The sequence below is a fragment of the Sphaerodactylus townsendi genome, linkage group LG12 (assembly GCF_021028975.2).
Source record: "Sphaerodactylus townsendi isolate TG3544 linkage group LG12, MPM_Stown_v2.3, whole genome shotgun sequence".
NCBI lineage: Eukaryota > Metazoa > Chordata > Lepidosauria > Squamata > Sphaerodactylidae > Sphaerodactylus > Sphaerodactylus townsendi.
This window is the reverse complement of record NC_059436.1, coordinates 11,642,993-11,670,043: the sequence shown is the minus strand read 5'-3', so window position 1 is coordinate 11,670,043 and position 27,051 is coordinate 11,642,993. Positions and strand designations below refer to the sequence as shown.

The following is a 27,051-nucleotide window of genomic DNA, read 5'->3' as shown; positions in this document are numbered from 1 at the left end:
ACCCTGGATTTTCGTCCAAGGGTGATGCACTGATACCACTAACTGTTTCTAGCTGTTTTTGCAAGCAAATAAAAGTTCAGGCACTTTTCATCTGTCAGTGAACTTTGCTTGCTTAGAAGAATTTCTTTCATCCTGGATAGTTAATTGAAGCAGTGACAAAAAAGTTAAATGAGCTGCTTTTTAGTAGTAAGGGTTGAGAGTGGCCTTCTTATCCAACTATTGCAGAAGTAAATCATATGCACCTGCTCATTGGCTCATTTGCACCTATGTTGATTATCTCATATTTACTTATGAATTTATTTATTTAGATAACAATCACATTATTATGATAGAACAGACCTATAATAGAACATTCCTAACCTACACTCTAGGTATGTGAAGTGCAGTTAAAATTAAAGTTAAAATTATATCCCCCATTTAGCTCTCAAGTTGTATGCAACCATCATGTGGACAAACATCCCCCAGGCATATAAAAAGATGCACCCATCCAGTTCAGTGGGTCCCAGATGTGTACCATGATGTGGATGGAGATGCACAACTAAAATGTGTACCTGCATCAGCTTCACACATAGAAAATTGCACCAAGGTTCTTTGGTGTTGAGTTAGGTGCACCTCTGAGGCATTAATTTGCAAGCCACAACCCTTATATTGAGATCTAACGTGCTACATCAGCGAGAGGAAAATTACTCCAGTTGGATCATTTCTAGGAGGGGGAGATGTAGAGAAATGTGGAGATTTGCAGTTTGTCCGTTTTTATTTGTTTTTCCTTGTGTTATCTCGTGCGTTGCCAAAGAGTTCTTATGATAGTTTTCTGTTAATAAATACTTATTTTTCAAACCTTACAAAAGTTCTCTGTACCATGTATGCCCCCCCCCCCCCCGGCCTGGGACACGCTATGTGAATAAGAAACTAAGGCAGAGGCCTTGTAACCAGGAGAGGAAGCTGGGAAATCCTGGACTTTCCCAGTGGGCAGTCCTCAAAGGATCAGGTGGTGACAGCATACCCTGGGAGAAAGATAGCCCTCCCCAAGGGAAAGTTGATAACCCCTGGGAGAGTGCAGAGAGCGAAATAGGGCCTGCCAGCCATAAGCAAGCCCATTCCGCCACACGCTGGTTACAGTGCCTCAGCCCAGTGGCGTATTTGCCTAGGGACAAGGGATACCCCTTGCACCCGGCCGCCACTCTCCTGGTCACGTGGGGGGCGCAAAATTGCCTCCTTACATGACCAGGAAGACGGCAGTGGGGGTATGGAGCTGGGTGCCCCTGACCCCACCTATGTCGATGACACATGGGCAGGGTCGAGGGCGCTCGAAGACGACGAGGCAGCAGGACTTCCTGCTGCCATCTCCGAGCACCCTCAACCCAGCCCATGTCGTCATCAACATGGACATGGGCCGGGTCAAGGGTGCCTGGCTCCGCCCCCCAGGGGGGGCCCCCGGAGACAATGTGTCTCTGGGCGCCATTTACCCCTGGTACGCCTCTGCCTCAGCAAAAAAAAATTGACTGGCCCCTAGGCGTCAGCCTAGTCAGCCTTGTGGATAACTCTTGTTCAGGCCTTGTGAGGGAGAAGCAACTAAGTGGTTCTTGGGTCAATGGTAATGCAATCTTTGGGGAATAACCACAGCAACTCATTCTCAAAAGTGGTGATATCTGAGGTACATGAAAGGCCTTGGTCAGCTGTAAATAGTTCCCCTTTCCTCCTCGTCCTTTACAACTTCTGAAGTTTTCTCTTCCCTTCATCTTTTGTGCATGGGGGCAGCTTCACAAAAATGTTGCTTGTTGCAGACCGCTCACCATCCAAATGGGTCAAGGAGATTCTGTTCTGCACTGATTAGCTAACAGTTAATCTGGCAAAACCAAATTCAGATCCTCTACTTTGCCACAAAACTTGCTGAATGACCTTAGGTGATTTAAACACTCTCTGGACAGTTAACCTCACGGGGTGGTTGTTATGGGGATAAAATAAAGAAAATATATATATTGCCCTGAGCTCCCTTGAAGAAACTTGGGATAAAAATGCACTAAATAAATAAATAATATTCAGAGGACATGGTCTGTGAGGCTACAAAGAGGTACGCTTGTTAGGCAGCTGTGATAAGCATCCGAGGAGTCCATTTCGCATTTACACAGAATAAACTCTGGCTCGACACTGTATATGTAGCATAAACAGGGAAGTGCTGCCAATCCTCGTTCTCTGATGTGGGTACCAGAGCTTGACAGACATTCTCCTGACTAAATAAACCAATGTTTAAGAATCAGCCATCCTTCCTTGCAGAGTTTATGAATTTGTGCGATTGAAGTGGAGCTTCGGTTTAATTTGCTGTTTGGCGCTGTCTCCTGATTTGTAATACAGTCACTCAGACACTGAGTGACCGAGATGAAAAATGAGATATGTCTCCATTTCACATTCAAAAAGCGTCCCGTTACACAACATGCACTCATTTCCACAAGGGACGGAAGATGAATGTACAAAAGCTGTCTTAAACGGAGTTAACCCAGGATCAACAACAGCTCTCCACAGTCTTCAAGTGGAGAAAAATCTTCCTCAATACCTATTTCTTTCAATGTAGATACCAGGGACTGAACCCCAAATTCTTCTGCATGCAAAACAGGTGCTTTACCAATCAACCCTGGCTCTCATCACTTTCCTTGAGATCACTGAACAAACTGTTCTGCTTCCAGAGCTCTTGATTCAGTCATGTTATCTTAAAGCAAAGCCTTCTGACTCGTAGTATTAACTAGTTACACATGGAGTCGAGGGGATTTTTTACTAGCATGACCTAAATACATATTAGCTTTTTGGAAACACGCTTTTTGGAAACAAAACATTTGCCATCTAGACAGCCAGAAGATGGCGCTTCATAGAAGTTGAGTCTTTGCTAGAAGGTGAGGCATTTCCTCCTAGAATATGTGCTGGGTATGTTCAACCTTATAGCAGGAGTGGGGTTAGGGTGGAAGGGGGGGGTGGAGAGAGAGCAAATAAATCACAGAACTGGCCTAGTAAATTTCCCACTGTGGGTTGACTCGAGAAATAGCCGAGCAAGTTTGTCCTTGGGGCAGAGCAAAGGTAAATCAATCTTTTCCCTAGATGAATAAAAAAAAAACTTTAGTGGAGATTTTGCCTCCAGTTCCCACAAACTCCATCCCATCAATATTATTAAAGATGCTAAGGAAGCAAGCATTTCTTCACAAGTAGAAATTACACCAGCAAATACATTTGTATCCTCCTCCAGAAACTAAGGAATCAGTTTAGACACACTCTAGCACCGTGGTGGCGAACCTTTGGCACTCCAGATGTTATGGACTACAATTCCCATCAGCCCCTGCCAGCATGGCCAATTGAAAGAAGGTATCGAATACAGACAGCAGTTGAGGCTTCCTTACCAGCTTCACCACATGTCGAGTGAAAGAATACTTCTGAGATCACCCCTGTCACCTAAAAGTCACTGCCTCATCTGCGCCCCCCCCCCCCCAGATACTTCAGGGGCCTCCATCACTCAAAGACACACACACACACGCCTCAAAAAAAGCAGAGGTCAAGTTTGCATGTTCTGCTATTTGAAGGTCACTAAACCTTTTCTGAGATAAAATCACATATGCCACAGCTATGTTGTTTTTGTAAAATTAAACAGCACAAAAAGAGACCTACATAGCTATGCACAAAAAAGAGAGGACCCAGGAAACAGCAATCCATGTTGGCACATGTAATATTGTGGCATATCACATTTCCTTGGCACATCAAATCACTGAAAGTATTTCCTTACAGCCGGTGGTGGGATTCAAATAATTTAACAACCGGTTCCAGTGGTGGGATTCAAACAATTTAACAACTGGTTGTTTACAAGCACCATTTCAACAACCGGTTCTGCCGAAGCAGTGTGGACCTGCTGAATCCCACCACTGCTTTACAGCCATAAGTGCAACTGTCTAGTTTTTTGCAGATAGGAGGTACAACTGACAGGAACATGCCATAAAAGTTACCTGATGAAAAGAACATGTTGATCTGCTTTTTGCCTTTGCCAGTTCACAGTTCAACCTCACAGCTGTAAGGCAATGCTGGTAGCAAACGATCGCTGTGTAAGAGACAGGACTGCACACGCACATCCATCTCCTTACTTTTAAAGTTGCCTGCTTTATTTAGCAGCTAGCAGCAGAGTCTTTAATTAAAAGAACACCGACTCATTGTGGGTCTATAAAAAAGCCATCTTGGAAGGTGCTTCTGTTTTTAACAGGGCCGTTGCGTCGTAAAAATAATTGAAACTGTTACTGCATCTGGTCTATCACCAATGAAGGGCTGCTTTTCAAGCTTAGTTGAACACCCCCCTCAATTTATGAGCAGGCACAACAGAGTGAAGAAAAGCTGAAGGGGGGCGAGTTGTTCACAATGTTTGTATGTTTACAATGGTTACATCCCCTTGAAATGAGTCAGGGTGGCTTAAATGCTGAGTATCGTCAGATTTGTTTTATTTTCAATGTTCAGGCCCCAGCATGCCAACTAGAGTCCTTCTCTTAATTATGTCCTCCTTCATGGGTCTCACCATGTGCATGAATTCCGCAGGGCCTGCAAAACCGAGCTGTTCCACCGGGCCTTTGGGGAGGCGGCCGCTGATGCCCCCCCACCCTTCTTTCTCCTTTTACAACATCTGTGGATCCTACCGTCCCTTCCCTCTTTTTCTTTTTAGGGGATCTGTTAGTAGGACGCCATCTATTTATTTATTTGACTGAACGCTGCTTTTAATGGGGTAGTTTTAACATATATAGAGCCACTATTTAATGCTATTTAATTTAAATTGATATTATTGTTTTTACTGTGTGCTCTATCGGTATGTTTTGTTCACCGCCCTGAGCCCTTCGGAAGAGGGCGGTTTATAAATATTAATATTAATATTAATATTAATATTAATATTAATATTCATATTCATATTCATATTCATATTCATATTCATAATAATAATAATAATAATAATAATAATAATAATAATAATAATAATAATAATAATAATAATAATAATAATAATAATAATAATAATAATAATAATAATACTTTTGGAAGACAGCCTGCGATGACTCTGCACTCGATACCGAATTGTCATACTGGGCTGGCCTCAGGAGCAACCATTTGTTGGTTGTACAGAATGCAGATTGGCTGACCCGTGTGGCAACTACAGAGTCACCTTCCTCCTACCTTATCTTGACTGAGTAGAACACTGATTGGCGGCTGTTATGGCAATCCCAAAGCTATTTCTATCCTATGGATCAGTCGCAGCATAGACTACCTGTCCTTATTGTTGTTAGGATAGCATGGAGGAAGAACCACACTCGTTGGCCTGAGCCCCTTGAAGACAGAAAGTAGAGTAGAAAGGAGAAAGTGGCCTATATGAAGATGAAGAAGAGTTGAGATTTATACCCCACCTTTCTCTCCTGTAAGAAGACTCAAGGTGGCTTACAAACTTCATGGGCCAATGGCTTCCCAGGGGCCCACTCATAGGGATAAAGTTAATGCCCCCACTGTGAGAAAGTTGAGCATTCATAAAGCAAAAAGAAAAAATCTAGTGGTACGTTAAAGACTTCACAACTGCAAGTTGACATTACAAACTTCACCAAGAATTCCCAGATGCAGTAAAAGGCAGAGATGCAGCTTGCCTGCAGACCAGGGGTCATGAAAGCAAGAGGTAATAAAGTAGTTAAACTCCATAGCAACAATTCTTCTCCCCCAAAATTTCCAATGACTCCCCCTTATGCAGCAAGACTCATAGAATTGCAGATTCTCAAGACTGTGCTTTATACATTTTTAGCCCTTAACTTATCTAGGTCTCACAGTCTGTGTTCTTCTTTACACACTGTTCTAGAAACCAAAATATTTTTATTTGATGTAATTACTGTCATACAGAACACCATGGCACAGAGTGGTAAGCTGCAGTATTGCAGTCAAAGCTTTGTGCATGACCTGAGTTCAATCCCGAAGGAAGTTGGTTTCAGGTAGCTGGCTCCAGGTTGACTCAGACTTCCATCCTCCCGAGGTTGGTAAAATGAGTACCCATCTTGCTTGGGGTAAAGTGTAGACAACCAGGGAAGACAATGACAAACCACCCCATAAACATAGTCTGCCTAGTAAATGTCATGCTGTGGCTTGGGTCAATAATGATTTGGAGCTTGTACGGGGACTACCTTTACCTTTCGTTGATGTAGTGGATTTATGTTTCAAGATTTTCTGCTTGTTAATTTCAGAGAATTCACATGCTTTTATGAGCTGGGTGGAGACTAAATTGGCAATTCCTACCAATTCCCACTGCAGACCCCCCACTCTTGCCATTCCTGCCTGCCCCAGCTGTGCAAAAGTCAGTGTGCTGTTTTGCTCTATTGGATCTGCAGGAGTTCCTGCTAATGTGCACCAGCTGTGAGGAATACAACAGGACTTGAGTTTGCAACCAGGGCAGAGAACTGTGCTATCTCCATAGGGACGCAAGGCGCAGGGTGTAAAAGGCACACCTGGGAACAGTACTATTAACACGAAGGAGTCAGAATGGCAGATGTGTTTACAAAGAAAAGTAATAGCTAACTACATCATAAAGAATAGTGGAAATTATTTCTCGGCTGTAAATGTCTCATGAATCTAAGTCATGAATCAGATTGGGAACGATGAGGGAACAAAGTGCTTTTTTTTCTTCTAAGCGTCTTGGGTTGTTTTTGTGGAATTTTAAACATAGCGCAAATGACAAACTGTGGGACACGCCTGCCTTGGAAAACAACATGAAGTCTTCTTCCACATTTAACTATACAATGCAGTAATATACCAAACCTCTTTTCCATGGAAAGCCAAGCACTTATGCTATAGCTGCAACCATACAGTGATGATTTATCATGTTGCTTTCATGAAACCGAGAAGGCAAAAGTTCCCATTACTAGAGTAAGCAAATGGAAATGAAAAAGAGCATAGTTAAAGAAGAAGAGTTGGATTTATATCTCCCCTTTCTCTCCTGTAATGAGACTCAAAGGGGCTTACAAACTTCTTTCCCTTACCCTTCACAACAAACACCCTGTGAGGTAAGTGGAGCTGAGAGAGCTTCAAAGAACTGTGACTAACCCAAGGTCACCTAGATGGCATGTGTTGGAGTGCACAAGCTAATCTAGTTCACCAGATAAGTCTACACAGCTCAAGTGGTGGAGCAGGGAATCAAACCCGGGTCTCCAGATTAGAGTGCACCTGCTCTTAACCACTACACCACGCTGGCCAAAGGTGAAAGGTGAAATGGAAGGGTTGTGATAGGATTGCCATCTCTGGGTTGGGAAATCCCCAGAGATCCTGGGGATGGTGCCTGAGAAGGGCAGGGGTTGTGGAAAGAAGGGACTTCAGCAGGATACAATGCTATAGAACCCACCCTTCAAAGCAGCCATTTTCTCCAGAGGAACTGATCTTGATTACCCAGAGCAGGGGTGTCCAATATTGGTGCTTCAGCTGTTCATGAACTACAATTCCCACCAACCCCTGCTGGCATGGCCAATTGGCCATGCCAGCAGGGGCTGAAGAGAATTGTAGTCCATGAACAGCTGAAGTGCCAGAGTTGGACACCTCTGATCTAAAGATCAGCTGTAATAGCAGGAGAGCTCCATGTACCACCTGGAGGTTGGCAGGCCTAGAGTGTGGTTAGAGAACAAAAGGGCTGGACCAAAGGGGAAAGGGGCCTGATTATACTCTGTTGCCTTGTGCCCATGAAAACCTAGAATCAATAGTGAGCATATATATTTCCATGCCTACCCTGCTTGGCCTTTTGGCTAAGATCAATGCCCATGCAGTTGGCCCATCCCGCTGCCTGCTTAATCTTTGGGTTCTTTCACTGATGGTGCTCCTACCATGGGTCCAAATCTATTGCTGCTTTGTTTCTGCACTCACTACCCTGTCAAGTCCTCACCAAGCACCGGTTACTGCAACATTGCCTTGGCTTGTTCTGTCTTCTGGCCATTTCCTCCTTCTTAATGGATGCAGACAAAATGGATGCAAGAAAAAATGAACACAAGATCCAAGCTTTCAGCAGATGATCACTGTTCCCGCCTCTGGTGCTGGAAGCCAATTGAGGATGGAATTGCCCCTCCTCTCTTAAGTGCCCAGAAAAGAAGAGTTTCATCACTAGGAGGACAGAAGGAGAATGGCCACAACTGACTTGCACTGGTGGGTGAAAAGTACAGTCCACACATGGTGGCCACGTAAGGTTTTCAAGGCAAGAGATGAACAGAAGGGGTTTGCCTGCTCCGACATCACAATCTTGGTATTTCTTAGATGTCTCCCTTCTAACTTCTAGCTGAAGTCAGGACTGAGAGTGTGTGCCTGGCCCAAGGTCACTTCATGGCACAGTGGGGATTTGAACCTGGGTTTTCTAAGTCCAGCCCCTTAACCACTACACTATGCTGCCTCTCTGCTTGTGTGGTAGGCTACAAAAATGAGCTGAATTTAAACCTTACTGTCATCCATCATAAACTCCATAGGAGGGCTCATGCAAGTCTCCACTTTTTTTGTACCACAGTAAGCACACTAATTTGACTCACATGGATTGGAAAAGGCATGGAATTATGTGTGTCAAGCGCTGACCCTTGGTGGTCTCTCATCCAACCAGTAACCAGGCTAACCTTGCTTAGCTTCCAAGATCTGATGAGATCGGGTTAGCCTGGACCATCCAGGTCAGGGGACTCAAACAACAATGCAAAAAAAAAAAAGCATTACCCATGTTCTATAACAAAACATTTCTGCTTCATGAAGTGTTGGTTTTAAATTAAATTTATTGATACTTAACACTGAGCTGCAGTTATCACTTGGTCAGGAAAGACATTTCCACATGGCCCACAAGATGCAACTCCACCCTTGTTAAAAATGGTCTTTCGCCCTCCCTCCAAGGAGCCGTCTGGGCTTCAGTGAAAAATTAGCTCCCAGGTCAATTGCCAATGCTCCTGGGTATTTGCAGGGGCCACACCATGGGCGATTCCTCCAATCCAATCACCCTCCTTCTTGGCAATGGATGTAAAGGCCACTAGAGATTGAATTCCAAAGTCAGCCCCTTGAAGTTGGATGCTTCTACCCATGGCTAAGGCACACTGGTAATTGCAAAGTGAGGGAAAGGGATTGTTCCCCCTCCCCTCTGCGGAGGAAGGTTATATCATAATTCCCCTTGTTTTTTTTCTGCTCACAGACAAAACCAAGTGGCAAATGTCGAAAGCCTTAAACCAGTACCCTTGACTTAAGGGAAATAAATAATGTTGATCAGAAAGTTGAGATCTTAAAAGAAGAGTTAAAAATATTGTATTGTCGAAGGCTTTCATGGCCGGAATCACTTGGGTGCTGTATGGTTTCCAGGCTGTATGGCCGTGTTCTAACAGCATTCTCTCCTGACGTTTCGCCTGCATCTGTGGCTGGCATCTTCAGAGGATCCTCTGAAGATGCCAGCCACAGATGCAGGCGAAACGTCAGGAGAGAATGCTGCTAGAACACGGCCATACAGCCTGGAAACCACACAGCACCCAAGTTAAAAATATTTATTCCCACAGAAAAAAAAACTATTTGAGAGACTCTTTTTCTCAAAGCATGGATCTTCCATCCCATGCCAGGCAGATGTCTTCAAACAAGGGCCCATTCCTGAAATGTATGGACTACAGACCAACCCACATGAAGCTGCAGCTTTCTTTGAAATTCACCCCATGTCTTAGGCCCCCTGAGAAGAGCCTTCGTCTTTAATAACCCAAACATCCCTCTTCCCAGTGGAAAAGGCAGACAAGGTGCTGTACAAGTTCTGATTCTGTTTGTGAAGAATCGCATGCGATGTTTTTTTCTCTCCACGCAACGGACACACAGGTTTTCCCCATCCCTTAATTCTTCCCCCTTTCTTCAAGTCTCAGTGTCGGCCTGGACAGTTTTTTTCTTTCATTTCTTATTGGAGTCCTAATTCTGCTGAGATATGGCTCCCACACGCTAGAGAAAAGATACCTACAGCATATAATTAGAAAGTTATTCCCAAGAACAGACTTGGGATACTAGGCTGGGCACATAGAAATATATATATATATATATATACACACACACATACACGCACGCACGCACGCATACACCCTTCACAGAAGGAGGATTCTCTTTCAACCAAGAGCCCAGAAGCCCAGATGTTCAGTTCAACTTCATTGTTTTTAGTATAAAAACCATTATCAAAATACTGTAGGGTGTTCTCCCTGTATGCTATATCCTTGAAAAGTAATTGTTGAGAGAAAAAAATGAGTGGGCAACATCATCATCCGCTCCCATCCCTGACAGCTTTCTCTTGGACATCACTAATTCTTCCACCGCAGGGGGAACCAGTGCATTTCATCACATCTCGATTCAGGGGAAAGAAAACAAGATGGCCGACAGCCAATAATCCTTCATGCAGTTGGCTTCTGATGGTCCACTGAAAGAACCTGACACAGTTATAACTTAAATAGCCTAGTAAACAGCCACCACTGGCCCTCAGAGCGGGAAGGCAAAAGTGATTAAGGTAGCAGCATGTCCTGGGATGGGAAAATCCCATAGAAGTGTCTGTCAAATTGCCCCAGAGCCCACAGTCAAGTTTGGCCTGGGGTCCCAAAAGGATACATCTATGCCACAGGAGCTCCAGCTCCCAAGAGCCTCCTTTCGATGCAGAGGAAACCATACAACTGTCCAAAAGAGGAGGACTCCACAGATGGTGGAATCTGCCAAGATTATCACCCCATGGAGACAGTCACCATTTTAGTTTGGGGCCATTAGTTGGAGACAGAGAGTGACGGGGGGGGGGGGGGGGGCCCAAGAGAAAGCCTGGGCTGTTCTCTTGAATACTGATTGATTGCAAGGATGGGTGCAGATAGGGTAGGTAATGTCTGCTTAGAGCACTGACTGAATCACCTTAGGGTGACACAATGAGAATTAGCTATCCCCATTGTCCAGCCAAGCATACCTTGGGCCAGGAGGGAAGTTCAGCTGTCAACCCCCTTCCCACCCAGGCTTGATACACAAGAAGGATTCCAGAATTCTCTGAGAGGCATCCATTTTGTGAGGACCAGTGTCTTGCTCTTATGCCAGTCTTTGGCTTTCATGACATTGTGGCACCCCTTCGTGGAAGGAATCATCTTACTGCTTACAAGATCACCTAATTCTACAGGTACCATTGTCCATTCTTTCCAGGATCCTTTATGTCCCTAGCTGCTGACTGAGCCTTCCGCCCCGTTTGAGCAAAGTTGTGAGATCTTCACAGCAGTCACTGTCAGAGGCAGGGGCAAGGAAAGCTGTGGATGGGAGGCTGCCAGCCATGGTAGGCCTCCGGTTGGCCTAGCAGACAACTCAGAAGTTGCAGTCCATGTTCCATCAGAAGTAAGTGAGGTTCTTGATGAGTCCTGTTTCCAGCATCCTTTTTATTGCTAGAGCTTCGTTGGAGACATTGTGCTCTGAACTCTGCAAGACAAGTAACAGGAAACAAAGAATGGGTAATCATGGCCCCAAAAGTGCAAAATCCTACAAGCATTGAAATCCATTTGGTAGCAGCCACAGTGGGGCAGGTGTGTGTACTAATGACTCTTTAATGGGGGTCCCTGGCCCCTCAATGATGTGGCTAGCCTCCACTCGGGCCAGGGCTTTAACTGCCTTGGCCCCCGCCTAGCAGAACACTCTTCCTCCAGCCATCAGGGCCCTGCAGGACCTGGGACAGTTCCGCAGGATCTGTAAAATGACGTTGTTTTACCAGGCTTTTGGAGAGGCTGGCCACTGATTTGCCATCCCCCATCAACCCCTGTATGACATCATACTTGGTTGATTTTACTGTGTACTTAGCCCCCTCCCAGGGGTGTAGAAGGTCTTTTTCTGAGTTGTCATCTGTTGTTAGGTCCCTGTTCCTGTAAAGTTTTACATGATGGTTATGAGTTTAATATTAACTTAATGTATTTTATTGTTGTACACCACCCAGATCCCTTCGGGGTTGGGCGGTATATTAAATTTAACAAACAAACAAATAAATAAATTTTAAGTATTCAACAGCACCACTAGATCAGATCAGCAGTCCATCTAGTTCAGTTTCTTGTTTCACACAGTGGCCAATCAAATGCTTTGGAATGCCAGCCAACAAGGCATAAAGGCCAAAGGCTTCCCTCTGCTGCTGCTTCTAAGGTGACTGTTTCTGAATATGGATGTTTCCTTTAGATCTCTCTCCATCATGGCGGGCTCAGAGCTGTTATAACAGTCCACTTACATAATAAAACCATATCAATTTCAATACAAATACAGTTTCAATGCAAATAAAATCCTAACCTTATAGTGCCCCAAATTGTATAAAAACCCCAGCAACTGACAAACATGTTCTCCAAGAATCTGTAGAAGGGACGGGAAGAGGAGGGGGAGGGGCAGGAAGGAAGGAAGGAATAGAAAAGAAAAGAAAAGAAAAGAAAAGAAAAACAAAACTCACTACCATTGACTTCATCGTTATTTGCTCATAGTAGTGTATGGTCTGCTTCTTGTTGGAGGAATCTGGGTATCCAAAACCAGCAATATGTACCACGTCACAGAAGTGCAATGCTAAGGTGATGGCCACTAACCCAGTGGTTGGTTTCTAAGGCAGAAAGAAAAAAAATGATGCATCACAATTTCTGCTGGACTGGAGTCCTGTTTTATCCTCTTCCCGCTACGTTGTTCAGCTGGTTAAGATAAAGGTGAGCTTTGAGGCTTTGATGTCGCATGAAACTTCTGCTCAGCTTCTCATTTCCCTTTCTCTGGCTGTCTGCATTTCTAAACTACTACTGTTTCTTGAGATTCTTTGAACGGGAGATGGTGGAGATCAAACAGAGGGATGCTGGGTCCCCCTGCATTCCACGCATGTGATCTAACACAGATGCAAAACCCCTAGACATCATATATAAATTTCAGCTCAACAGGCATCCTGATACTTTCATTTCCCTTCTCCTCCTTGCTCCATGAGTCTCATTTCTCCAGGAGGGCAAAGAATCCCAAGATATGACCATCATCCCCTGTGTTCAAAGGGAAGGCTGGTGCCCATGGATGGTGCCCTAGTTGTAGAACACCTTAACTGGGGAGGGACACTGGGTCAATAAACAAGTTCATGGTTTGTCACTCTTTTGATGCATGCTTTACTGAGTCTCTATGGGCTTATGCTGATAGGCAGAAAAACTGAACTCCTGCCATAATGGTTCGTTTAACCAAAAACATAATGGTCCTATCACTTACTATCCTGCTAAAAAAGAGGGATGTTAAACTTCTGCTGTTAAGGCAACTGTCTATTCTGCCAATCTGTATCTGACGAAGGTAGCTCTGACTCTCAAAAGCTCATACCCCCAAATCTTGTTGGTCTCTAAGGTGTTGCTGGATTTGAATCTAGCTATTCTGCTGCAGACCAACACTGTTACCCTCTGAAACTACCCTGCCAACAGCATTCACAGAGCCAACGTGGAGTAGTGGTTACGAGCAGGTGGATTCTAACCTGGAGAACTGGGATTGATTTCCCACTCCTTCGCCTAAGTGGCAGAGGATTATCTGGTGACCCAGTTGCGTTTCAACACTCCTACATGCCTGTGGGTGACCTTGGACTAGTCACAGTTCTCTCAGAACTCTCTCAGCCCCACCAACCTCAAAAAGTTTCTGTTGCGGGGAGGGGAAGGGAAGGGAAAGATGCTTGTAAGCCACCTTGAGTCTCCTTAAAGGAGAGAAATGTGGGGTATAAATCCAAACTCCTCCTCCTCCTCCTACATATTGTGTGTCTCTCCCCCCAAAAGACATATTTTACCACAAGGTCTGGAATAGCCCACGACAAGATAGCTTTCAAATAGAAGCCCAATGAAGGGAGACAGGAGAGCTCTCCGATCTGTCGCGGACAGGTCCTTACTCCATTCTAAGGATCTGGGGAGGGGAAATTTCTTTTGCTCACTCTCAAAACTTAAACCTAGAGAACCCATTTCCTTCCTTTCTTCTACTCTCTTACCTGTTTAATCTTCCGAAGATTTTTCATTGGAAGCTTAAGCAATTTAGCAGCAGTTATTTCCATGAAATAGGGGTTGAGAATTCGTATTTGCTCAGGATTTGCATCCCAAATTAATGGGGGCTGCTTCCAGAAGCCCTTCCGAATCTAAGGGGGAAAAACAACCAAGGGGGGGGGGGTTCAGTTATGAGCTTTTTACTCTTCAGAGAAGAGGCAGAGATGGCATTAATATTTATGAGGAAGAAAGGCTGAAAAACAATGTAGAGAGACTGCTTAATTTAAGCAAGGACTTTCTTATGTACTGGAATATGTAGAACCTGAACTTCCCATGCTTTAGCTGGGAATCACTCTTGGCTGCCCACAGATGAAAATATCCCTGAGTATATCCAGAGTGTTCTTCCATGCCCCATTAATGTACTCCTCTGACATTATTAGAAGTGCACAGGTAAATTCTCTTACCAGTCCTCACCCACTTGACAGGGACCAGAAAAAGTGTCACCAGGCCCCCTAGCACCCACGGGCACCAAGTTGGGGACCCCTGCCCCCTGTGGTACATTATGCTCATTTTCACAGATGGAGAGGTTAGCCAGATATATTCCTTGTCCAAGGAAATGAAATATGACTGTGGCTGAAACAGCACTTCCAGATCCAATGACAACACAACATCAGCCTGACTGCACAAGCACTCAGTAACTATCTACCATGTTTCTGGTGTAAAGGGGAAAGTTTCCAGGCAAAAGGAACTCAGTTTTCAGACGGACCTGTGCCTTGGAGCAGCCCAACTCTCTCCTCGCTCCCTCCCAGCAGCTTACCCTCTTCTTGTCATGGAGGATTGTTTCCATCCACTGGAAATCCATAGGCTTGAACGCCACCAGCACCAACAAGGTGTTGGGGTTATTATCCGTTTTGGGGTTGAAGTGGGCTGACTCTGGGTAGAAGAGGCGCATAGTGGTCTTGGAGCCCACGTCATGCTCATAACCATGAACTGGTGCATTGTTCAATCTGTGCAGAGGGAGAGTTAGACAGTCAGAGAAAGTTGCATGTTGACATTTCAGGAAATGCAGCAGATTAGCTACACCTCTGGATAGTGACCACCCACCCCCATGCTGCGCTACAGACTGCTTGCAGTTACTCCTTCCTTTCCTACTGCACTATCTCTAGCTGCTTCTTTGATGTAGGCCTGGATCTCCTAAAAGCCAAACACAGCTAGGCATTCCTCCACTGTGTGTGGACTGGACTCGAACTGAGAACCCCGTTCCTTCAGCTTCCCCCTGGCACTGCTGAGGCCATCAGCACACTCAGGCCTAGTCAAGCTAAAGACCCTCTCCTCCACCTTCTAATTACCACTACTGACGATCTCAGCAAGGAAGGAGGAAGCTGTGAGGAACTCTTCCACTGGGCCTGCACAGAGGCAGAAACCCTAACCTGCAGTAGAGATGAATCATATCTGACTTCTGAGAACAAGCTTGGCAACCTCTTTCTGGAGGGAGGCAGTATGTTGATGTACTGCCACCATGATCTGAAGAAGGAACAACAGCCAGAGGAGCAGTGGGGAAGGGGAAGGAGAAGGGGAGGAAAGGAAAGGAAAGGGAACGTGGAAGGGGAGGGGAGCAAAGCGAAGGAGAAGGGGAGGGGAAGGGGAAGGAAGGAAGGAAGGAAGGAAGGAAGGAAGGAAGGAAGGAAGGAAGGAAGGAAGGAAGGAAGGAAGGAAGGAAGGAAGGAAGGAAGGAAGGAAGGAAGGAAGGAAGGGAAGGAAGGGAAGGAAGGAAGGGAAGGAAGGAAGGAAGGAAGGAAGGAAGGAAGGGAAAGGAAGGAAGGAAGGGAAAGGAAGGGAAGGGAAAGGAAAGGAAAGGAAGGGAAAGGAAGAGGGAGGGAGGGAGAGAGGGAGGAAGGAAGGAAGGAAGGAAGGAAGGAAGGAAGGAAGGAAGGAAGGAAGGAAGGAAGGAGAAGGGGAGGAAAGGAAAGGCCGGGCTGCTGGCAAAAATTGTCTCCCTGTGTCCTGTTTGATTCCTTAAAAGTTACCCAGCAGTCCTGATATCGTCACACTGAATTTCCTCACCCTGATGTACATCATCTCTAGTGAGGAAAAGGAAGCAGAAATGTCCAATGGGATGATGCCGGGATACAAAGCAATGCTTCACAGCATCTCAGAAAAAGAACACAATGCAGTGCAGATTTTCAGCAATAGTCCCATCTTTCCTGTAACAGGCTAGGAAATGAAACTGGCTGTACCAATGACAGCCTGTGGTGTACAGAAAGACTGGCCCTTCTGCAGTGACAGATCACAAGCCCAAGCATCGCCTGTACCTGATCACGACATCGTATTTGTTAATAGTGTTTCCCATGGAACTGTTTCTGAGCCGGTGTCCATTCCCCACCACTGCGCATCTCCGGCACTTCATACTGCAAAAAGAGAAAAACTGACATTTGAATTCTAAAGCCAGGAGTGGGGAGAAACCAGGTAATGAAACAAATGCACCCACATATGTCCAATTACTTAGAAATCAGGATGACTGAAGTGTGTTAGCACACACACATGGGCAGAGGGAGAACAGGAAAGCATTGCTGCATGGCCCAGGTCTGTAAATTACACTCTAAGCTGTTGGAGGTGCTATACAGAAAGTTTTCACACATCTACTAAACCAAACATGACTAATTCTTCCTTTAACTAGACTCAAAGATGTGTAAATATTTTCCTTGGTAACTGTTGATCAATTATGCACATTTAGTTGGTGGGGGGTGGGAATAGAAGCATAGAGAGCCAGCATAGTGTAGTGGTTAAGAGCAGGTGGATTCTAATCTGGAGAACCGGGTTTGATTCCCCACTCCTCCACCTGAGCGGCAGAGGCTTATCTGGTGAACCAGATGTGTTTCCACACTCCTACATTCCTGCTGGATGACCTTGGGCTAGTCACAGTTCTTCGGAACTCTGTCAGCCCCACGTACCTCACAAGGTGTCTGTTGTAGGGAGTGGAAGGGAAAGGTGCTTGTAAGCCTCCTTGAGTCTCCATACAGGAGAGAAAGGTTGGATATAAATCCAAAAACATCATCTTCTTCACATTGCCCTTCTTTGCAATCAAAATTCTCTCTCTAACGCAGCACAAGAAAGTAACTTCAAAAACCACACTCGCTAGTTGTAATGCTTCTTCCTAAGTGCTTCACATAAATTTTCTTAGCCATCATCATAACTGGCACCACTTCTGCAAAGCTAGTCACTGACAATATTTCCAGAAACATGAAAGAGGCTGGCAGACTCCCTTGAAACTACCCAGGGCTGCATAAGCTCGGAATGGCAATTTCCTAGCACATGGCTCATCCTATTAGCCAGCAAGTTGCCCTGGGTGTTCTTTTTCATGCATAAATATTTATCACCAGTGTTTAATCCATACAAACCCAGGGGCAAAAGAATTCATTTCTCTACACACAAAATATACACTGAAAAACCAAAGGAAAAGGAAGTAGCTGACAAGAGATCGGGCGTACATTTACTTCAGTTAGCATAAGTGTCAAACTCGCGGCCCTCCAAATGTTATGGACTACAGCTCCCATCATCCCCTGCTAGCCTGTTGAACCTTCTTGCATTTCCTATCCACAAAATGCAGACACTGCACCATGATCAACATGACGTAGCAGCACAAAGCAGTTAAGAAAAGGTGGGCTTTGTGTCCTGCAGTAGCATAGACCTGGGCCCATAAATCATGAACAAATCAGTCCTGCCATGCATTAGTCTTCGTATCGCTTTAATACTTTGTGGGTTCAAGAAGAAGCTAGATCGGGGTTGGGAACCTGCAGCTCTCCAGATGTTCAGGAACTACAATTCCCATCAGCCCCTACCAGCATGGCCAATTGGCCATGCTGACAGAGGCTGATGGGAATTGTAGTTCCTGAACATCTGGAGAGCTGCAGGTTCCCTACCCCTGAGCTAGATATATTGCATGTCTGGTGTTCTTACCAGAAGCGTTGCATCGCACTGACCTGCCAGCCCGCTAAGACAGCGTGGTGTAGTGGTAAACAGCAGGTGCACTCTAATCTGGAGAACCGGGTTTGATTGCCCGCTCTGCCACTTGAGCTGTGGAGGCTTGTGCACTCCAACACATGCCAGCTGGGTGACCATGGGCTAATCACAGCTCTCTCGGCCCCACTTACCGCACAGGATGTTTGTCGTGAGAGGGGAAGGGAGTGGAGATTGTAAGCCCCTTTGAGTCTCCTTACAGGAGAGAAAGGGGGGATATAAATCCAAACTCTTCTTCTTCTTCAAATTGGAAGATAAACCATATACATTTCTCCACTCTCAAACTATTTCACCTAAGCTGCAGCTGACTGATAATTTGGCTTCTTGCACTTCTGCCCAAATCACCCCCCGCCCTCTTTCTTTTTCTTTCTTTCTTTTGTTTTTGCTCTACTTCCATAACCATTATGCAGAGGATTTGCTCTGTTCTAACACCGACAGACAAGCTCCTGGCAATGACTCAGGGCTATGATACAATCCAGAGTCTCAGACTGTGGGTCAGACACTGGATTAACAACTGCAGTCGAGGAGTCTGATGAATTGGCAAGAACCGCTATGCAACTTCTTCCAATGGAGTCTCCTTCAGGCTTTTTGCGGGAAAAGGTGCCTAGAAAGCAGGAGTGGTTCCTCAGGAGTAAAAACCCCCCCCTGAAATCCTAAGGTTGGGGGCACGGAAAAGCAAACCTGGTTTGGCAGATAGAAACTGAAGATGACTGGCCGGTGCCGTGGACATGAGCCAAGGTGGATGAGGACCTGCCTTTTTAGCCTGGAGACAGAAATACAGGTCTTTCTCCAAAAGAACTCAAGGTGAACTGAATGAAAGATCACTGCTCACGGTGTATGTATATTCATCACAATTTTGCCCCTAGTGAAAGGGCTTTGGAGATTTTTGTATCGTTTCAAAAATCCCCGCAAGCCTCTTTGACTGGAGACAACAGGGAGACAAAACAAACATTCGTGTATACACCAAGGAAAAGCAAAGTACGTATCTCACAAACAACTGCCGGCTCTCTCAAAAGCAATATTCTCTCTCCAGCCTAATACCTGGGCAGACGGAGGAATTCTGGCAGGTATATTTTTTTCCCAAAGCCCTGCTGTGCTGAGGCGTGAAATTACCTCATCTACCCAGCTATCAAAAATAGCAGGAGACCGAATACTGAAAGACCGGCCATCAACCTTCTGCATTCAAGGCAAGAGATGGCTGCTTCCATCATACTCCCCCAGTTCTGAAGGGCAACGGTGTATCTTAACATATGAAGCAGCCTTATATACAGTCAGTCTGTCTAGTCCACTATTGTCTATTCCAGAGATCCCCCGTCATTGCACCTGCCACTACCTTTCCTGGTGACCACCAATTATTTTTAGAAATTGGGTGAGGTCGCAGGTCGCTTCTGATTAGCTACTGGAAGAAGAAGAAGAGTTTGGATTTATATCCCCCCTTTCTCTCCTGTAAGGAGACTCAAGGGGGCTTGCAATCTCCTTTCCCTTCCCCCTGCACAACAAACACCCTGTGAGGTAGGTGGGGCTGAGAGAGCTCCAAAAAGCTGCGACTAGCCCAAGGTCACCCAGCTGGCATGTGTTGGAGCGCACAAGCTAATCTGGTTCACCAGATAAGCCTCCACAGCTCAAGTGGAAGAGCGGGGAAACAAAACCGGTTCCTCAGATTAAAGTACACCTGCTCTTAACCACTACACCACGGCTGGAGATTTGATTGGCTGTGCATATTTTTAAAAATGGTTTTGGCAGCAGTTACCAGCATAGCCCAAAGAAAGACTGCAGGTAAACCACAGCAGTAATTCTGTCCAGATCTATTTTTTCCAGAGCTGATGAATGGCTGCATGCTGATTAGAATCTTTTTCTTTTTTTCTTTTTCTTTATTTATTTACATCTACAAGTTTTATTAGGTATGCGCGTTTTAATGCTATGATTGTGCTTGTTGTGCAGCTGCCCCAAATCTCCTTTGAGGAGAGGGGCAGGTTGTAAATCGAACAACCACCTGAAATAAATAAATGTGGTCTCTTTTTGAAAATACAAAACAACAATCCTAGCATTCCTAATAAATGTTTTGTGCCGCAGTGGCTTTGGAAGTGATTGTTCCAACAAACTACAGAAATTATTTCAATGAATTACCAAAATCCAACTGGGAGTCTCAACAAGGAAGCCACAAAATCCAAAGCGTACTTCAGTGGATTTCCACCTCCTCAACAGGCTATTTCCTGTTGTATTTCAGTGACAGCCGCCAGATTTATATTGCATTTCAGGTCAATGACCAGTCATTCAGTCTTCACAAGGACTTCATTGTTCACACAAAGATGAAAGTCATCAGGATCCTGGCTCTATCAGCTCCATCCAAAGGGGTGGGGGCTGAAACTGCTGCTGGAGGGGCCGTGCTGACGGATTCGCCAGTGTGTGGCCACCGCAGCCCTCCATGGTGGCCAAACATGGTGCAATGTGCCACTCCAGCATTCCTGTGCCCCAGCCCCCAGTGTAGCAGTGGAGGTCCGGAGGCATGGCCAGGGGACAAGCAGATGCAAGTCAGCTTTCATCGGGCTGCTGCCTCTTCTACGTTGGTGCCTGGGGCTTTGGACTTAAACCATCTTTTAGGTGGAATATGTCTATTAAGCCCAGTGGAGTTTTCCAGCCGCAGGGAGGCTTTTTGTGTGTGTTTTCTGCCTTCCCATGCTACCCTTGGGAATGGTGGGGCGGAGCAGCCGTGCGCCACACCCAGGTGCCTGGCCCATTAAAAGGGGCTGCCCATTAACCATCTCTCCCGCAACTACTGTCCCATCCCTCTATCCGGATGGGATATCTATCAGCATCCCCATTCAGTCCCTTTCGTTATCCACCAAGAAGGTGCTTTCAGCTTCCACGCCACCTAGCTTTCTTGACATCTCCAAAGTATGGATCCGTTCTGGTGACCATTCTTGTAAGCTATACAGTCAGAGCTCACTATATCAATTCATCAGCAAGATGCATGCCACAGGCCACTCTATCATTCAGTTCCCCATCAACACACAGCAAGGTCAGCACTGGCAAAGCAATTGAACAACCCTCCCATCACACAGCGGAGTTCAATAAGGAATCATCTCCATAACCCACTATGAATTATCTTCAGAGCCACGTCCATTTGCCAAGTAGCTTGTTCTTTTCTTTTCTCTTTGTCCCCAGCCTCCATTTATCACCACAAGGTCCTCTGCTAGCCGCTCTTCTTTAGCTTTCTTCTCTCCCCCACTACCTTTTGCTACGTTCCTTCCAATACCTAAAATGTATATGACATTTGAAGACTGCTGACTCCCACTTTCTGTTTTTGATTAACAACATTAAGAAGTGATGCATTGGGCAATTAAAAGTACATTTATGACAATGCCGTATTTACTCAGATGTGAACACTGAGAGTTACTCCCAAATAATGGCGCAAGGCATTGAGGCTCTGCTGTGAAACCCCAGGGGTCATGTCATCTCTGTATAGGCGTGCCAACCTCACTACCATCTGTAGACCTTGGGCGGAGGAGGGTGCATCAAGTCACAGCTGATTGATGGTGACCCCGTATGGTTTTCATACGTTTGGAGGTGGTTTGCCATTGCCTGCCTCTGTGTGGGTTGAAAGAGTTCTGAGAGAGCTGTGACTGGCCACCCAGCAGGCTTCGTGCGGAGGAGAGGGGAATCAAACCCCATTCTCCAGATTAGAATCTGCTGCTCTTAACCACTACAACACTGGCTTCACATAAAGCTGTAGGCTTTATCTACTCAGACTGAAGACTTTCCCAGATGGTTGTTATTCAATTAAATCCTCCAATTCAATTACCAATAAAAGCCAACTTTAGCCGAAGAAACTGAGCTTCTTCTTTCTCCATCAAACAAAATCTGTGCTTGGCTAGATTGGATTCACATCCCACCACAACACTCTTAGAATTACTAAACGGCTTGCATTTCAGAAGAACACTGTCTTTGGGGGCATTAGAAGATATGACCAAAATATTTCTGTGTGGACTGTGATCATCAGTCAGTGTTGAAGCTTTTGAATGCAAAACCTGCATGTATGAACCCATCCTGAGTCACAGGGTTAATGCTGCTATCATTCCCATGAATAGGAGCCAGGCCAACACAGCTGAGCCTTTAGGTTGGTTGATGGGACAAGAGATACATCCAAATCTAAATAAATACCAATAAACCTGACACCCCTTGGAAGCCCATGGGAAGAACATTGTCAGGATGATTTTATCTACAAACGAAATGTATGGTGAACAGCCTGGACCAGAACCAGGGACAAATGGGTTCAGATCCCTATTCTATGACAATCACCTTGGACCAGCTGGACACAGATTCAATTGTCTATTTCCACTTATTTCCTCTTCCCACTACATCCCCCTAAATTATTTCTCAGGGTCGGGGGGGGGGGGGGGCAAGATAGTTTCATATGTCTGTCGGAAAATTTAGCCTAGATCCAACCCAAAATTTCTCTACCTAACCTAACTTGCAAGGATAAAATAGGGAGGAGGAGACAGAACCACGCATGCTACCCAGAATTCCCTGGGGAAAGGGTGGGATAAAAGCATAATGAACCGAAAAAAGGATATCTTACATCTTAAGAAGGGATACGGTATGAAAGATTTACCTTTGAATGCTTTCAGGCATTGAGTAACTTGTGATGGCCAGAACACGGAGGAGAATATCTTCTGCAAAGAGGAGAAAATTTATATTTAGTCCCCACCACCTTAAGTTCAGAAGTTTCCCTGTGTTCATATCACAAATATGTCTGAGGTAAAGACAGAACAATTGATCAAGACTCTCCAATTACAACAGAGAAGCAGGAATATAAAATGGCTCTCTGTGCTGCCTATGTTATCTGCAAAGAGATCTCTAGGACTTACAGATTAAGCAAAATGCACCTGTTACTCTTCCAAATAATACAAGCTAAGTGGAGCCTCCATATTTCCATCTCTTAACATCAGGTGCTGGGGTAGTTTTATCTCTTTACATTAGATGCTGGGGACCTTCATGTTCTGTTTGCAACATTTCCAGAGACATCAAGTTAGCCACGGTGTTGGAAAAATAATGGTGATTATTCTGACCCACTCAGAGAATTCTTATGATAGAGGGGGTGGGGAGAGGACAGCGATGGGGAACAATTCCCTAAGCATCATCACCTTCACAGATAAACATTTGCTGCCATATGCTCGGTTTGCAACTGAATGCACACAGTCTTTTGCCAACATTTCTTTGGCAGTAAACTATGGGTGGGGGGAGGAAGCATGGCCTTCTTCCAGGAAAGCACTGGATCTCAGGGAGTTTGGATTTCTTTTCCTATGTAAGAAACAGGGTTGCCATCCCCCAGGAGATCTCCTGGAATGGCAATTGATCTCCAGGTGACAGAAATCAATTCCCCTCGAGGAAAATGGCTCTTTAGACATGGGTTTAGTGGCATTCCACCCCTCCCCAAACTCTTCCCTCCCCAGGCAGCATCCCCACATCTCCAGAGATTTCTCAACCCAGAGTTGGGACGGAAGGAAGGAAGGAAGGAAGGAAGGAAGGAAGGAAGGAAGGAAGGAAGGAAGGAAGGAAGGAAGGAAGGAAGGAAGGAAGGAAGGAAGGAAGGAAGGAAGGAAGGAAGGAAGGAAGGAAGGAAGGAAGGAAGGAAGGAAGGAGGGAGGAGGGAGGGAGGGAGGGAGGGAGGGAGGGAGGGAGGGAGGGAGGGAGAAAGAGAGAGAGAGAGAGAGAGAGAGAGAGAAAGAGAGAGAAGGAAAGAAAGAAAGAAAGAAAGAAAGAAAGAAAGAAAGAAAGAAAGAAAGAAAGAAAGAAAGAAAGAAAGAAAGAAAGAAAGAAAGAAAGAAAGAAAGAAAGAAAGAAAGAAAGAAAAGAGTTTTATTTTCTACTGTAAATCACTTTGGATATTATATAAAAAGCAGGCCACTAATAGAACAAAGTAATAAGTAGCTCAGTAGATCCTCAGTAGATCCGGATCTCAGAATGTTTTGAATATCTGATGTTCATGCTGCAGCATAGAGAAGTAACGAGGAGTGGTGGGGGGACCCAAGTTCAAATCTCTACTCAAATATTCACTCAGTGACTTTGGTCAGTCATAATCTTTCAGACTACCCTATTTTAGAAGGTTGCAGGCAAGGGCAACATTTGGGATTAAGACAGAAACATATACATAGTCACAGAATTCCCTGAAAGAAGAATGGCTTAAAAAAAACCCCTATCCATTCCTTGGGCTGCCAAATTCTGTCTACTCTAGACCATGTACCTTTGGGATTAAAACTGTAAAGCTTTCAGGTAAATCAAAGGCTCCTAATCATCTCCATTTATCAATGACCCATCCCCAGGATTTATATGCTTATGGGCGCATATAAATAGATGCTCCCCCCAGCATTAAAGCTTGTTGACTCCCTCTTTTTGCCAGCCATGTGACAGATGTTGTGGCCAGCAAACTGAAAGCTAATTCATTAATCTATCTCCAGTCATCTGCTCCCCTATGCAGCCCACCTGGTCTTTTCTTTTCTTTCACTATTTAAAACACACTCTCTACATGTATTCAATTAAATAGAGATTTGTCTCACTTTTCCCCAAATGGCATAATTTGGGGAAAAAACACGGTTTTGCAGAAGAGGTGGGAGGAGCTGGTTAGTGACTTCAACAGTTCCCAACCAATCAGCGCAGGCATCTCAACCTCAAATGAGAAGATGCGGCTTCTACTTAATTTAATTGGGGATGGCAAAACGTGACAAGTATACTTCTGCCAGAGGCATACTGCTAAAATTATGTACATTTGGATGCATCTCAAAGTCCAAAGGCTAACCTGTCAGGCAGTGTACACACACACACACACAAACAGCTGATGAAGTGGTAAAAATCATTCATGAATTTTAGTCTGCTGGGGGGGAGAGATATCACAGGGTTAAATGCTTTAAAATCTATATGGAGGAATCAAGACAGAAGGTAAAGGAAAAGTTAGTCCCCTGTGGAAATGCCAGGCGATTACTGACCCATGGGGGCGATGTCACATCATGATATTTACTAGGCAGACCATGTTTAAAGGGTGGTTTTCCACTGCCTTGCCCAGTCTTCTGTACTTTACCCCTAGCAATCTGAGTACTCATTTTACTGACTTCAGAAGGATGGAAGGCTGAGTCTACCTTGAGCCAACTACTTGAAACCAGCCTCCGTTGGGATCGAACTCTAGGTTGTGAGCAGAGCTTGCACTGCAGTACTGCAGCTTCACCCTGCGCCCCAGGGCTCCTCCAAGATGTAAGGCAGAGTATAAATATTTTAATAAACACATACATAATAAATTTATTAGACGCATCATCGCCTGCATGCGCCATAAAGTGATTCAGTAGTGCGACACTGTTACCGTGCCGTCTGCTGTTTATGTCAAGATTAGTCTTGGATGAAGAGGGAACGGACGGAAACCGGGTTCCACCTACCATACTCTACCACTGGTTTGCGGAAAATATTAAACAACCTAGTCCTAACAAAAGGCAACAAAATACACATTGTCTCGCTGCTTTTCATTCAGTCGTGCACTACTGGCTTAGAAAATTAATAGCAATGCAAGAACAACCCACAGAGGAATGCAGATAAGACTTTATTATTTAATAACCGGAATTCAACAACTCAAAGAAGCACAGCCCATGAGAGTAATCAATTGGATTCAGCTGGTAGCAATTTCTACATCTAATTTTTCCCGTTATCCTGGAAAGAAGTTTTTGTCTTTAAAAGTGTCTTCTAAGGCCATTAAGCTGAAAATGGGTTTCATAGATTCCAGAAAATGCACACAAGCGGTTTGGAAGGCCAGAGTCAACATACTGCTCAAATCAAAACTTCATCCCTGTGATCCCCCCACAGTTAAACCTCCAGATTATTATTTTTTGGCTTCTTCTTTGTAAAACATAAATGCTCTTGCAGCTAAAATGATGTCAGACAAAGTATGTAGAATGTTGGTTTCAAATCAAGGAACAATTAGTGTTTGTTACATTGAGTTGCTGTATTTATGAATTTAGCTGGTCAAGTGCATCCTAACTCTACCACTGTACCCAATGCCCATGCATCCTGAATGTACGCATCTATTTGAAATAAAAAGCCAACACGCATATACTTTAATAACAAAACCAGAACCTGGATAAATGTGGGATCAGAACTGTGCATTCTGATGTATATGCACAGAATATAACAAAAATTACTGAACACATCAGCCTTTTTTCAGATGTTACATCTGAATATATCCACCCATCAGTATTGGGACATTGCACTTACGCATGATCGTCCTAATACATCCCATCACCATGTCATCAAAATAGGGTACCAAGTATATTTTCTGGTTCGGTTTGTACAAAAATCCCTAAGAAGAGTTATTTTATTTAGAAAATTAATGTGTAGTTGAGGTAGCTCTCAACTACTTGGCAACTGCATATCTCAGGAGGACTGTGGGTAAGGCACATACCAGATATCCCCCAAAGTACCATCTGAAAAGGGCAATGTATAAATTAAATTCACATGTATACTGTACAAAGACTATAGGGCATCCCTTATAATTTGTGCTCAGGGCTCCTATCCTGTGTTTAAGCAGCATCTCCAAGGAAATACAATGTAAATGAGAAAATCATCCAAATCGCTTTACATTTTAGCTGTATGCTATTTTAATGGTGGTTTCATTGGTTGATTTCACTGTGATTATGTTTCAGGGTTGTTGTTTTTTTTAAATGTTCCCTAAACAGATGATGTTGAAGAGGCCAGCTGCCAAATGCATAAGAAATCAGCACTGTGTTAGGCCAACTTGGGGGGGGGGGTGGGAGAGGGGGCACAGAATAAGAAAAGTGCACATTGTGTGCACATTGATCAAAATCAACAGCTCTATAAGCAAGAGAAAATGCTGAGTCGAAATTTCTACTCAACCCATAAAACAAGAAAGAGCATATAAGTTTTCATGACATTTTAAAATCCTGTTGTGACTGGACCTCTGAGTCCTTGGCAAAAATGAAAATATGGCAGCAAATAAGCTAGTAGCCAGGATGGACCATGGCACATAAAGGAGGAATCTCGTGGCCAAGCTATGCTAGTTATGAATTCTATCTTT

At 44.7% G+C, this 27,051-nt stretch overlaps 1 protein-coding gene across 12 annotated transcripts in view; it reads right to left on the bottom strand.

Moving 5' to 3' along the window:
* Positions 1 to 9,471: 9,471 nt before the first annotated feature.
* The window catches only part of ST3GAL4 (ST3 beta-galactoside alpha-2,3-sialyltransferase 4), a 178,858-nt gene continuing 161,278 nt past the window's right edge, over positions 9,472 to 27,051 (bottom strand). For 11 of the 12 annotated variants that reach the window (XM_048512013.1, XM_048512019.1, XM_048512021.1 and 8 more), the window contains 6 exons: positions 22,591 to 22,651; positions 16,274 to 16,369; positions 14,779 to 14,968; positions 13,970 to 14,113; positions 12,443 to 12,586; positions 9,472 to 11,439 (listed from right to left, as the gene is read on the bottom strand). In XM_048512013.1, the coding sequence (XP_048367970.1) occupies positions 11,353 to 11,439; positions 12,443 to 12,586; positions 13,970 to 14,113; positions 14,779 to 14,968; positions 16,274 to 16,369; positions 22,591 to 22,651 (722 nt within the window). In that variant the 3' untranslated portion in view covers positions 9,472 to 11,352. The remainder of the gene's footprint in view (positions 11,440 to 12,442; positions 12,587 to 13,969; positions 14,114 to 14,778; positions 14,969 to 16,273; positions 16,370 to 22,590; positions 22,652 to 27,051) is intronic. The other variant, XM_048512018.1, reaches the window with a different exon arrangement.